At 40.5% G+C, this 15,016-nt stretch overlaps 1 protein-coding gene across 4 annotated transcripts in view; it reads left to right on the forward strand.

Annotated features, from left to right (window-relative positions):
- CREB5 (cAMP responsive element binding protein 5) overlaps positions 1–15,016 on the forward strand; it is a 413,326-nt gene that overhangs the window by 310,941 nt on the left and 87,369 nt on the right. For all 4 annotated transcript variants that reach the window (XM_029233943.1, XM_029233942.1, XM_029233945.1 and 1 more), the window contains exon 7: positions 2,493–2,603. In XM_029233943.1, coding sequence (XP_029089776.1) covers positions 2,493–2,603 — 111 coding nt within the window. The remainder of the gene's footprint in view (positions 1–2,492; positions 2,604–15,016) is intronic.

A 15,016-nucleotide genomic window follows, 5' to 3' on the forward strand; every position in this document is an offset into this window, starting at 1 on the left:
ACATCTGCAGAGTCAACGAACCATGGACTGAAAATATATTTTTAATACCAGAAAGTTCCAGAAAACATCACTTGAATTTGCCAAGGGCTGGCAACTATTTGCATAGTATTTACATTGTATTAGGTGTTATGGGTAATCTGGAGATGATTTAAAGTATAAGGGAGGATGTGTGTAAGTTTTATGCAGTTCCTATGCCATTTTATATAAGGGACTTGAGCATCCTTGGATTTTGGTATCAGAGGTGGGTCCTGGAACCAGTCCCCAGAGAATACTGAGGGACAACTCTATTTTATTTTGTTGAATTGGTGCTGCAAAAGGTTTTGCTAGAGTGCTCTAGAAAGTTCTCCTTCATTAAGTAGCTCCTTTGGAAACAATTTCACATATTCATACATTGCTAGATAACTGATAAGCTAATTCTGGCCAAGGTAAGGCTGATGGTGCTTTGCTGTGACAGGAAATGTGCCCCAGTCATTCATGAGAGGCTTTAGGCAGGCACCTCTGCTAATCCACACATGGGTGTCATAACTATACTCCCCCCACCCCTGCCTTCGTGGTGGACACAGCAGGAATTGCAGTGGTAGAGCCCCAACAATGGTAAAGGGTCATTTAGTTCAGCTATTACTCTCAGCTCTTCTCTGTGAGGTTTCCATCCTCCACACTTTGACAAACTCCAGTGATAAGGAACTCTGTATTTTCTAAGACTACTTAGGCTAACTGAGCAGAAACCTGGTTCCCTAAAATTTCCAACCATTGTTTTCATTTCCATCCTTTGGCAAATGGAAAAACTCTTGCATTGAAGAAACTATTTCCCCCCCTGAGGAAAGTCGAATTATTTTCTGTGGGATTTCAGTATTAAGTATTTATTAAGCATTATTCTGGTTCTTCAAAAAGTGCTAATTTTCTACTAAACAGAAAATATGAATCAGACGCACCCTTCCTTGACTGAAATGGAGATTTTGCTGTATTTACTTTTTAACAGGGATGTGCCCCGGAGACAAAAGAAACGAAATTGAGTTATTTGTAGTGAGGTGGATGGACCTAGAGTCTGTCATACCGAGTGAAGTTAAGTCAGAAAGAGAAAAACAAATGCCGTATGCTAACACATATATATGGAATCTAAGAAGAAAAAAAAAAAGGTCATGAAGAACCTAGGGGTAAGACGGGAATAAAGACACAGACCTACTAGAGAATGGACTCGAGGATACGGGGAGGGGGAAGGGTAAGCTGGGACAAAGTGAGAGAGTGGCATGGACATATATACACTACCAAATGTAAAACAGATAGCTAGTGGGAAGCAGCCGCATAGCACAGGGAGATTAGCTCGGTGCTTTGTGTCCACCTAGAGGGGTGGGATAGGGAGGGAGGGAGACGCAAGAGGGAAGAGATATGGGAACATATGTATATGTATAACTGATTCACTTTGTTATAAAGCAGAAACTAACACACCATTGTAAAGCAATTATACTCCAATAAAGATGTTACAAAAAAAAAAAAATGCCAGAACTCAATTCAGATATTTGAATGTTACTTCTAGACACTAGGGCAGGCCAGCAGGACAGTGGGGGGCATTGATCACGAGTCTTCAGCACCCTGACTGCTTTCTTCACCTTTCCAGAGCCCTAGCCCTGCTGTGGGGCCTAAAACTGCTCCGGTGTAGTCAGACACGGTTAACAGGGAACAGAAGATGTTCCAGGGGCAGCAGTTCAGATACCTCTGCTGAATCATTTTGATTGTGGTCATGAGTTAGAGAGACAGGAAGACACGTCATCTTTAAGAGGGTGGCTTTTTAAATGCATTTTTTCTTATTGCTAAAATGATTCACGTTTCTGTATAAAATTTAGAGTGGGGCTTCCCTTGGTGGCGCAGTGGTTGAGAGTCCGCCTGCCGATGCAGGGGACACAGGTTCGTGCCCCAGTCTGGGAAGATCCCACATGCCGCGGAGCGGCTGGGCCCGTGAGCCATGGCCGCTGAGCCTGCGCGTCCGGAGCCTGTGCTCCGCAACGGGAGAGGCCACAGCAGTGAAAGGCCCAGGTACCACAAAAAAAAAAAAAAAAAAAAAAAAAAATTTAAAGTGAACAAAAGAGCCACAGATAACCTGAGATAACCATTTGGTATATTCTGTATCCTTTCAGCATTTTTCTATGCATACGTTATTCTGTGTAGCTATAAAAATAAGCATGATGAGTAGTATTTGGAGTGTTCGCAAAAGTGGAAGCATTGCATACTTTTGTTTGGAAATGATCTACCATGACAACACGTAGTTCTCTTTGGCATCGGGCGTATTCTCTAGAAGGCACAGCTTTGGATGATTCTTTGATGTGCTTGAGTTCAAGGCTCAGGAGTGTATTGTTTACCCTTCAGCAAACCACAGGCTTTGCCGGGAGTTATTCACAGAAATTCTAAACGATCCATTTGAAAGAGAAATGCAGCTTTGTCTATGACCTAGACTGCCTTTCTCAGACTTCTGATCCTGTTACTTTCCTTTCTCTTAGATGGAGAGACAAATGTCAGTGAACTCCAACCTCCTGGGAATGCAAGGTCCAAATCTCAGCAACCCCTGTGCTTCTCCCCAAGTCCAGCCAATGCATTCGGAAGCCAAAATGGTAAATAACAGTTATAATCATCCTTTTGTTATTTCACGAGTTTTTCTTTCTTTTGATTTCTGCTCTGACTTCCAGACTTCAGTTAAGTCAGGTAGATGGCTCTGTCTTTGTTTCAGTGAATAGGTCTTTCTGTGGAAAAGCTGTGCAGAGCTTGGCTCTCTCTTTGAGGCTATTTGTTACTGAACCTTGGCGTCGGATGCTCATATAACAAACATTGGACCAGCATGTGGCCTTAGTGAAAGGGACTTTTGGAAGTTTGGGTAAATCCATAAGAGTTGAGGAGGGATGCACCCAAGTATGTGTATATTTGCTCAGAAAGTGAAATTAGCAAAAACAATCCAGAGTTTCTCTCCTTCGAGGTAGTCACACTTTCAGTGCCACTCTTCCTGTCCCCACGGCCACCAAGACAGACATGTGATTTTTAAGCACATACTACTATGAAAATATTTTTCAGTTTTTGTTATAGTCATCAGATGTGACATTGAGCTGAAAGGACCAGTGCCTTGTTTTCTCACGGGGTAACTGCAGGTCATGCTGAAATGTGTGATTTCAGGTGACAACTTCAGTGACTTTTAACATATGAGACTGATGTGCAGTAAGGTCAGTCCTTCCAATCAAAGTGATAGATTCATGCATTTCTATTCTACCAAATATTAATAAAAGCAATGCCTGTCGATCTTGGCCATATAAAGTAAATCTGCTGGTTATATTTAGTGGAGTTACTTGAAGTAGGTCATTCAGTTTTCGTACGAATTCTGACACCACAGTTAGTAAGGTATCAAATGTCAACAAAATACACTGCAGCAAAGTTTTTAGTATCTGCTGTTGGATAGATAGCTTTTGCTAGGAGTTGGAGATTTTATTTGGTTTGCTGACTGACAGCGTCAGGGACCCTGTCTAATGGCTGGGGTGAGGATGTTATTGACATCTCTGAAAATTAGCCATCAATACCCAGTGACTTCATTTTCAATGGCAGCAAGTTTTTTTGGCGCCTGCTTTGGTCACGTTCTCTTGGAAACTTCACTCATTTCACTTGCAGCTTCTCAGCCCAAGGAAGCAACTGAACTCCCAGGGTTGGCTACCTTGAGCAAATAAAATCTGTGGTTGGGAGAGTTCTCTTTGCTGTGCCACAGTCCCTGTGACATGCCAGATGGCACCGGCACCTTCAACAAAGCTTGTTAAATCTTTTTGGAATCGGCAAATATTTTTTCAACTCAGGCCCTGCTGAGCCAAAACAAATACTTGCTGGCAGAGTAAAGTCCAAACTGGCATCTGTTTTGGAGACCAGAGTAATGCCATTTACATTTTTTTAAAGGGAAATAAAAAAATGAATTGTGACGGTACTTAAGAAAAAAATAAAATTAAGTTATTCATGTGTATGAATAAGTGTTCTGGGTCTAAGCGTCAGATGCTGCTCCTGCAGCTGGATTATTTCGGAATCACCTGGTTTAGTTCAGGGTCTGTATCCCTTCGGAGGGACCTCCCAGACAAACTTGAGGCAGATTGTAAAACACAATTCCAAACCAAATTTCCCTGCAGTTGAGTTTCGTTGGATTTTATGCCACCACTTGACTCTGAAGTGTCCTACCCCTCTTCTTGCTGGCAAAGAAGGAAAATGCTTCCAAAGGGAGTACAGGTTTCTAGTTATTTGTATGTATGAAATAAAAACATACGATATGGCAGATCAGCAGGAGACAAAAGGGAGAATTGGGCTGTACTTGTAAAAATAGCGTGACCCTGTGAATGTTCGTTGAGTTAAATGTTGAGCAGGCATACTCGTCTGCTGATTCATGTTCTAAGTGAATGAATATTTCCAGATCCATGATGTCTGGGCAAACCAACTGTATCATGAAGCAGATACAGCTTTTCCCCCTGCTCCAAACTCCCACGCCTAACCCGGGTATTGCCAATACAAATATGGATTACTGTTAATCCAAAGGGAAAAATTGTAATATTGGCCACTTGTAGTTTGGAAGAAGAGCATTTACCTAGTAGCTTGGAAAAGCGTTAAGTGAATGACTTTTAATACATTACTGAGTGTCCCTATTCTGATTTCTGCTTGCTTTATTCACTGGAGAAACCTGTTATTGCCATCTACTAACCGTACAATATTTTCTAGCAGCTTTGGTTTACTTAGATGAAAACCTTTTATAAAATACAAAGTAGAGAAGGAAAACAATCTTCCACAATGTTAATGTCAGCCAGAGCCTCCCCAGGTTTCTCAGAGCTATGGGCTTTGTTGTTCTATGCCTAATTTTCTTCCTGTGTAAGACTAGAATGGATTCCAGATTTCAACTAAGACTCTGGTTTCGCTGTTTTCAAGGACTTTTCCAAAGGTCACACATGGGCTATTGTGATGAAGGCGCTGTGTGGGGTGTGTTCTCAGAGCACAAGAGAAAGCAGAGAGCTGCCTGGGAGGTGTTGCCTACCTCACAACGCTGCAGACCTAGTCTCCTGGGAATGATGCTGTCAGAGTGTCCGCTTTACACTCCCTCTTGGCCACTGACAAAAGCCATCATCCTGAATCTCTGGGGAAACTCAGAGGTCCTCGAGGTGGACAAAAGCTGTAGACAGGATTGCTTTACAGGTGCAGTTTTATTAGAAGCTGTCTGACAAGTGATGGCTCAGTAGAAGACATCCATTTTCTTTGCCCCAAATCGGTCACTTCTGTTGTGGAAGAGAGCAAAATAGGTGTCCCCAGTAAGCTCCATCTTGCATTAACCTGCAACATCTTAAATCAAAATCATACATGTTCTTCTTTTGATTTAATGTGTATTAGTATCAAGCAGTGCACTTCAATGTACTGTAATCACATCTATCCAAGCTTATTTGATCATAAGTCTGGCAGATAATAATTTCGTTTTATGGATCTTTTTCTGAAGAATTAAGCCAAGATACGTATAACTTCACAATTATGCAAGTGAATATGTGCATATTGGGTTTCGTTTGGGGGTCAGAGCAGACTCAGAGCTGTGAGAGCCTTCCATCTTTGTAACCACACAGAGAGATAGGCTCTTCCTTCCAGATTCCTGGGATCGGTGGGTGTCTTCCCTGAAAATGGGGTCGGCTAGGAGGAAATTCACTGGATACCTGATGGACAGTTTTAACACTCAAAGGGGAGAGAGAGAGAAAGAGGAGGATGAGCAGAGAGAAGTGGAAAAGGGGAGGAAGAAGGAGACAGAACAGGTAGGAAATGCAAACCAGACTGGGACCCGTTTTTCTAGACTTTGCTGGGTGCGAGTGATTCTGCAATGATGTGGATGTGCTGCTCTCAAGAGTTATGTAGATTTGTGTTCATTTCTATCTGTGAGAATTAGACCAATTCTATCTAACTTTGAAAAAGGTTTTCCTTTTCTTCTTTTTAAAGAAGTCAATAATAGGGTTGGAAACTAAATAAGGGGTGGGGAGAACTTGTCCATACACCTGTCTTGAGTCTCATTAATGATGAGATGACAACTCTCATATTGGAACTGATTAAAATGAGGACGGCATATAAACAACAATTCATGGAGGGCTCTGGCCACTCTGCCCAGATTCCACCTTCAGTTTGGATAGGGGTAGGAAGCCTAGGAAGTATTGATACCAGTGAGGAGGTATGTATAACTGTGACCTGATTTTATTCTCAGGACAGCCCCATAACAGGGATATTGTCCCCATTTTACAGCAGAGGCAACTGAGGCTCCAAGAGGTTAAAAAACCGGCCCAATGACACATCACTTAGCAAAAGCTAAAGTCTCAGACTCTAATGACAAAGCTTTTCCATCACAACATTGATCCTTTGATAAAAATACACAGCTTCCAGGGTATCAGTAACCAGATGATTAAATCAAATTCTTTTTAGGTGAATTTATATATACATACTAACGGGAGACAAGGATGGCAAGGATAGTTTAGATCTCCAGATAACCTGGAAAAAATGTGGAGTGGTTGTTTAGTTAAACAACTAAACTTACCTCTTGGTTTAACCAGAGCTCTGTGGCTTCACTGACTGCTTCAGCCTCACTGCCTCTTACTCAAACACATTTTAATCATGACACTTCTTGTTTTACATGTGTGTCTCCCGCACTTGATTGATTGGAAGCTCCTTGAAAATAATCCTTGCATTGTGTAAGCTCCGTGTACTGAGAAAGGCCCCATGAATGAGAATTGAATTTAATTGAGTTGAGTTGAATTAAAATTATGAGAAGGAACCAAACCCTAGCCCTGGAAATGAGGGTGAGATGGAGTGAGTAGGGGGTACGGGTGGGGCTAAGAAGGAGAGGATAAAGTGTGTTAAATGTTAAGCTAAGTATTCAGCTTGTAAAGAGTAGCTGACGACATTTGATGTGTTTGAAAGACATCTAGAAACAATATCTGTCATATTTTTTCCTTGAGAGGAAAGCAATATGTCTGTTCCTTAGAAAACAGAACTTGGAATATCATTGCCCTCCTAGGAATTGAGAGCAATCAATACTAAATGCTGTTTCTTCCACTGTGGTGGATTGATTGTGCTGTATTTTGGTCACCCACTGTCAATACCTCATCCACAGTTAGGTTTGCAGTTTATTCAATGACTACATAAATATATACATTAATGAATGAATGAAAGAAACCAAAAGGATTGAGAGTCAAGACCTTTGAGAGATGGAGGGCACTTAGTGAAGAACTTGCCCAATTCCTCATTTCACAAGTGAGGACACCAAACCTGGTAAAGACTTAGGGATATCAAGCCATCATTTAAACACAAAGCTGGGCTCCAACAAAGGCCTTCACGCTTCTATCCAGAATTGTGCTTTTTCCACCAGCTGTACTGATAAATTACTAACAGTGCTTCTTTTTTTGGCTCATGGTTTCCTCCTGGCAGATTGGCAGACAAGAAAACTGGGGTGGTAGAGTCAGCAATCCATGGTTAAATCTCTACTTTGTTTTGAATGTCAACCTGGGTGTGTTTGTGTTTGCCTTTCCCCTCCCTAATTATCGAGCTGGATAACTGTTTGCCTACAGTGCCCGTTGGCCACCCACTGTCCAACAGATAAATCACAGAGAAGCCTGGCTCCATATGGAGTTGCCTGGAAAGTTTATACACATGAAAAGACAGTCTCCAGGTAACATCTCTCTGGCACTCTTGAGAAATGCCGTTCTGCGATTTGCCTATTTGCTTTAATCATCCCCAGCTTCACTTCCTAAGTGTCCAGGAATAAAAAAGCAGTGAATAAATAGGCTGTCTGCTTCTCAGAAGCTTTGTGGAGAGGCAGGAAATGCTGTTGACTTGACAGACACTCTCTTCTCATTAACTTTCGAATCATGCCAGCAGCCATGTGTCCCTGTAGCCAGTGATCAAAACGCGATGATGGGCTGAACCAAGATGACCACCCTTCAGAATCATTCTCCCTCAGTGCTGTGAAAAACCACTGTCCAATATGCAGGTGGATAGGAATTAGGTAAGATTCTATGACAACAATCACGAAAATCTAAACTGTCACTAATATGTATGATGGATCTTATTTTAAGGGCAATTTGCCTTCTTAGAACACCATGGTAGAAAATAATAATTGTTAACAGTAATTAATCACTTGTGTATGTGGCAGAAATTATGTTAAGCATCTTGCAATATATTATCTCATTTAATTCTCCAAACAATACGCTTAGGGAGGCACTGTTCTTAATCTCATTTTATAAATGAACTGAGAGGTTGAGTAACTTATGAAGAACAGACAAGCTGGTAAAATATGGTGCTGGGATGTGAACCCAGGCATTGGGCCCTTGGTCCTGACCGTAAACTGTAATGTTTTGCCAGCAGTGGGGATGATCGTCCTATGAGTTCATATTAGTCGAGCACTTTCCAAATTGCAAAGTGCTTCCATGTACATTGTCTCCTCGGAACCTCATAGCAATTCTCTAAGGTCAACAGGGAATTATTACTATCCTCATTTTATAGACACAGAGAGGTTCTAAGTGACTTTTCCAGCGTGATCCAGTGGCATAACCAGGCCCTGAGCCCAAGTCTTCTTTGATTTTTGTCCTGTTTCTACTATATCATGCTGACCCTGGAGTCCCCGTGATAACCTATTCCAAATCAAAGCAAGTTCTTATAAAAGCGAAATTCAGTGGTGTTAAAGTATCAGTAAGATGAAGCTCAAATTAATAGCTAGGCCCAGCCACCTAACTATTAGCCTTTCTAGTTCTCATCATCTAAACACCAGAGAGAAGGCTGATTCATATTTCTCTCTGGCCAAGACAACTGCTGAATTAAAGAACGAAAAGCAACAACACAACTCTAAGAGCTAATACAAGCCCTGACTCCTTTCTCTTGGCTGAAAGTATAAACTTTCACATGCCATTACCACTTCGCCCGTTTAAACTGTAGAATGTTTAATTTAGGAATATATTGTGTCGAGTTTTGTGGTACAATGTAAGTGATTAGATTATGAGATCACCGATAAGAGCTAGCAACCATGTATTTATATTTCTACAGAACAGAATAAATTCCTACAGCATTTACATTCTGTGTGCTGATCAGGATCCCAAACACATGGGATTATACATTTGATTATATTTGTTTTGAAAATGAGAATTTGAGAGATTAGCAATTGCTTATGAATCACCAAATTCCAAAGCAGGAAAGGATTATATTGGCAAAATTCTTTCCTTTGAGAAACAAAGGTCTGAAGTTCAAGTTAACAGCTGGTCTAAGGTCACGTAGCTAATCAGCAAAAGAAGGGGAATTAGAACCCAGATTCCAGGTTTTCAATTTATAGTACTTCACTCTCCATGTGCTAGTCAGGAGTTGACAGAGAAAGCCATCTGCTGGTTGCCGTGATAGTGAATTTTCTAAGGGAGTGTTTCCTGAAGCGTTGTCAGTACCTGGGGAGAAGAGGGTCAATCAGCTTTTCCCTTTTATATCCAATGGGAATTGAAGTTCATCATCAGAATGCCTGAAGGAATGGGTCCAGTTTCTATAATTCTTCCTGAGACTTGGGGGTCTTGACGTGAGACCACTAAGCTATTCTGCTTGGTTATCCAAAGCATGGATTCATGATAAGTATTGCCTCTCTTGGCACCCAGTACGAACTGACTTGATTTTGCCTGCCACCAAGCAAAAGTAAACTTCCCACTTCTTATTGCTGTGATTTTTGGGACTGCATGGATCTTAGTTGGGCTTTCGGAGATCTGTTTCGTGCTGGTGTGAAGTGGGGACCGAGCTCTCTGAGCACCCATCACAAAGCAGTATTGAAATTGTCCCTTTCCATCGGCCCTCTCTGGGCTCTCACCATCTCCACCCTCACCAGCGGCTCCGCACACACACATTCAGATAGTCTCCTAGGACTCGCTGTCTTCCCAGTTCTCTCTCTTTCTTTTTCTGCAAGTATCCACCCTGTTTTGGTAACCGTGGCAACAGGTGAAATACAATCCCAATATTTGCTTGCTGCCTCTGTCACCCAGCCCAGCACGCGCATCGCCGGCTCTTGTTTTTGTGTTTGTTTAACGTTCCCAAGCCTGAAGTCAGATGCATCTGGGCAAGGACGCCACGCACGGTCGGTCTGGTTTGGAACACCCCCTCTCACACTGTCTTCAGGCACGTCTTCTTTGTGTGTTTGTATACGTGTGCGCACGCGTGTTTCCTTGTCTGCTTTGGAACGTTGTACAAATAAGTTCAGCTTATGTTAGAATAGCCAAGCGGGAAAAAAAGGAATTTTACACATCTTGTTACAAGGAAGTTCTGCTTTGCAGAGAGATATTTTGGTCTTTTTCTTGGAATTTATGTCGCTTACACTTTCCAAGATTTTTGCCAGCACCGCTAATAAGGAAAGTTTGCTTTGCACTTCGGGATGATGGTCTGCCTTGAGTTGATTTTTTATGTGGCAGGTACAGCAGATCCGTCAGAAAACTTGTGCCTTGAGGGGGATGGAAGTGGGGGCATTGGGGAAGATAGAGGAGGGAGGCAGAGTTTTCCTAAAAGTGTGGGATTTTTCTTTTGTTAACAAAATAAAAGGGAGAATCCAATCTTCAAATCCAAAACCAACCAAGAATATATTTTTCCTGTTGGTATCCTTTAAAATGGTCTTTCTATCCCCTGTTTGTTTGAAAATCTAGCTGTACTATATAGTATTGTATATTTTATATATTTTATTTGCCTTAGTATAAGATGAATAATTAGGTTCTCGGAATCGGTGAGTCTCCACACTAAAAATAAATACATCAAGTATTTTTATTTTGAAACGGTATTTGCAATCACCAGACAGAAGATGTGTTTAAGGAGGATGAGATTTTCATCCAACTGTGGCCTTGGATTCTAGAGATTAGAAGTGCAACCAGAGAGGCAAGGCAGTAACCTGATTTCAGTAGAGAGCCAGCATCTGAAGAATAAGAGGGAACAAGAAGAGTGCACTTGGGTAGAATTTCAGAGTCGGCAAGTGTTTCACTTGCACCCTTTCCTGGAATGTGCTTCTCCCTTTTGGCACCTCCGCATGGGAATGTGCCCATGTTTCCAGGGTACCAGTCCTGTGTCCCTCCCAGCCTCTCCTGCTTCACTCAGCTCCGTGCACCATGGTCACTCTCTGAAAGCCCCTCCCAGGAGGCTGGCATTTTTCTGAGGGCTTCTGGCTGCCTTGCCTCTCCTATCCTATTTCCTTCGCTTTGCAAACTGCACTCCTCCTTTTTTACGAGACTTAGCTCAAATGCACATCACATTTCCTGCAAAGTCTTCTCAACTTCCTCAGGTAGACAGGAGCCACGCCTTCTGCTGGGGTAGACTCCATTTGCACCTTGTTTATCTATTCCTTGTACAGGATTTATTACATGTCATCGTCTGTGTACCTGCCTCACTGCCAGCCTGTGAACTCCTTGAGAACAGAGGCCAATTTGATGCCATGTCCCAGGACTGGCATCTTTCCTGCACGTTCTAGGTGCCCAGTAAATGTTTGTTGATAGAATGAAGGAAGGAAAGTCATAAACCAATTTAGATGGAGATGGTACTGTGACTCATTATGCCGTTCCACGCTTTGGGCATTTTTTTTTTTTTTTAAAGCTCCAGGGATACGGCAGAACTTAGATGATTGATTCACCAGTGGTAGAGTTTCAGGACCCATGACAAGTGGGTGGGAGAGAGATATTTGAGCAGGTGAGAACCCTTCCCACAATTTCCCAAATCCCTGCGTCGGTATCTGGGGGCTCTGCCAGCCACAGCCAAGTGCAGCTCTGCAGAGAAGCCCTGCATAAGACTTCTAGTTTATATCCTACTTTTGAAAAATTTCACATGATACTATGAGCATTTTCCCATATCACTAAATATCTTTTGAAAACATGTTAATAATTGTATAACTTATCCTATGGCTATTGCATAAAAATTTTCACTTTATTTCTATTTCTGGGTATTTAGATTTTCTCTACTAAAAGTAACCTTTTGATTAGAAAAATAAATCAAACAAAAAACGGATCTGAAATTATTTAATTATATCTTTGATTATTTCCTTAGGATAGATTCCTAGAATTAGGATTACTAGGTCAAAGGGAATAAACATCTTAAAGACTTGGTATATGTACTACCAAATTTCTTAAAATTTACACTTATTTTCATTCCTCTCTGTAACATAGGAGGACATCTATCTTATAGCATTTTCAGAAGTATTAAACATTCTCATTTTAAAACAAAATCTTGGCCAGTTTTTGTTTGTATTTTGTACATTATGGTAATGTTGCACATCTTTTTCTATATTTGTTGGCCACTTGATTTTCTTTTTTTGATACATTTCTGTACTTTCATGCAATTTTTCTTCATTGGGGTGAGTATTGGAATACAGGGAACAAATGATAGAGCAGGTTATCCTCCCTCCACTGCATTTTTCAAATTCTTAATAATTAGCTGGCTTTGCTACCTTACTTTACGAATAATATTTTTGTTTCTAAAACTCAGTGCATGTCTGAAAATATATTTAGGAGTTCTTTGGTGTTTTGTTTACATGTCTCTTTTGCTTGGATGCACAGTGTTTTGAGGGTTTAAAAAATCTCCTTAAGCTTTCTGATTTTTATAGTTATTCAACTGACTTATTGCAAAAAATGTTGGCTTCCCCAGGAATATGAATGTGGCTCTTCCACATTTTCTGTGTTTATCTAACCAAGCCTTTGTTTATTTAAATATAAATCCAAGTATCTTAAATAAACTGAAGATATGTTTGTGTCTCTCACAATTATCTGAGGTAGATTATATGGATCCTGCTTTATCCCATTTATGAGAAATCAATCTCTGACCATTTTTATTTCACCAGCCATGTTGGAAGTATATGGATTTATATTGATTGAACTTTATCATATTACTCGATGGTTAAATGTCACTGAATCCATTCTCAAGCAAGAAAGTTAAACTGAAAATATAAAATAACTTAATTCCCATGGGGTGATATTAATGGAGTATTATTTTAAGGCTGAGTGAGTCTTATGTTAACCAGACTGTAACCTCCTTACTAGTGCCTAGGCCCCCTCAGGGGAGGGATCTGACTACCTAGCACATAGTTGGCACAGAATGTCTCTTCGTCAAATCAATGAATGTGAGTAACTATATAATAATATCAAACATGCATTGAGTGCTGATCATGGGCCATGTGACCATGTGATTTTCATGTTATGAAGATTCATTGAGGAACTGCACAGAAAGCACTGAGACTAGGCGTTTACATGTATTCTCTTATTCCATCCTCACAACTGCCTTATGAGGTAGGTATCCCTGGTTTTTGTTGTTGTTTGTTTTATTGAAGTATAGTTGATTTACAGTGTCATGTTAGTTTCAGGTGTATAGCTCAGTGATTCAGATTAGATAGATAGATAGATAGATAGATAGATAGATAGATAGATAGATCGATCTCCCTGTATTATAAGCAGATTAGCTGATGTTCAGAGGACAGTGCCCAGGATCACTCAGCCAGCAAGTAGCAAACTGAAGGTTTGAACCGTACTCTGAAATCTGACCCTTCCATGCTGGATCTCTGCTTCGGCAACCCAAAAACAACACGGTGACTGGATTCTAGTAGGGGTAGAAGCAGTGACAATTAATTGGCAAATATTTATTATTAGTGTCAACTATGCACTAGGCTTCCTTTTTCCTTCTTCTTTTTTTAAGCAGTAGACCCCTGACATTCCTGAGAGTTTTGCCTGGCATTGCTGGGAATCCCCAAACCCATGCAGGTAGCACATCACATCCCTGTACCCAGGACAATAGGCAGAGAAAGCCACGTTGCAGTCCTGACCCTGGATGGAGGGCCAGACTGACAGTATTCCTGCCCAGAACTGTGTAGCAAATGTAGTTTAAATCTGCACCCCAGCAAAAGTTCAAATTACTATAGGTCCTGGAATTTGAGGGTTATTTTTTAGTATTTGAAACCTTGAATGTTAAATTGGAAAATACCAAGTCTCTGTGCCTTTAACGATAATGTTAATAATGACTGATAGCTCATATTTTAAGATATGTAGAACATTTTCCCACCTTTCACACAGATGATCAAGCTAGCCTTTTATGGGAGCCACAGCTCTCAACTAGAATTAAGAATAGGATGAGTTTGCTTTTTGTTTTTCTTTGAAAAGTAGAATGAACCATTGGTTGAGAACAAAGACCCTACAATCAGACAGCCTGGCTTCAAATCCTAGCTGCCGGACCTGATTGCTTAACCTCTCTGTTCCTCGTTTTCTCATCTGTAGAATGGGGATAATGGTAGAGCCTCACTTATAGAGTTATTTTTAGGATTACATGAGGTGATACAGGGAAATCATCTGATACAGTACCTGAGACACAGTAATTTCTCCTTCTCTTTATGTATTATCTTCTTTCCTTTCCCCCCCTACTTCAAAGGTTACTTCTCTTTCTTTTATTGGTTTAATTCATGATTTTTAAAACATACTTGTACAAAGTTCTCATAGAAGAGAAAACTGAGACTAAGAGAGATTAAGTACCTTACCTTTGATCATTCAGCAAAGCTGTGGTAAACTCAGTTCTAGAATTCAACTCCCAGTTTTGATTAATGCACTAAATTACTCTGCTCCTTATAGGGACTTAGATATGAAAACCCCTGGGAGTTACACAGCTGTTGCTTTGAATTCACCAATTAATTGAAATATGTAAGAATAAAAATGACTTTAAAAAATGTTTAAAATAGTTAAAAGCTTATTTTAGAAAGCAGAGCTCAGTGCAGCATATTTTTGAATCTCAAACACATGTTCTTGTTTTATGGTTTGTCAGTTCACAAACATATGAATATGAAAACATTTTATAACATTGAATATTTTAATGTTAAAATATTAGGGCTAAAATTACACAAAAGATGAAAGGCTCACCAAGAAATATATATTAAATTCCACTGCCTAAAATAGGCTTTCACTATGTCTGTACAAATTACTTGAAGTTATACAAATATTTGGAATATGTCTAGCCACGAGACTCAGCTAAA

Source organism: Monodon monoceros, unplaced genomic scaffold, assembly GCF_005190385.1.
Source record: "Monodon monoceros isolate NGI ecotype Baffin Bay Population unplaced genomic scaffold, NGI_Narwhal_1 Super_Scaffold_2, whole genome shotgun sequence".
NCBI classification, from domain to species: Eukaryota; Metazoa; Chordata; class Mammalia; order Artiodactyla; family Monodontidae; genus Monodon; species Monodon monoceros.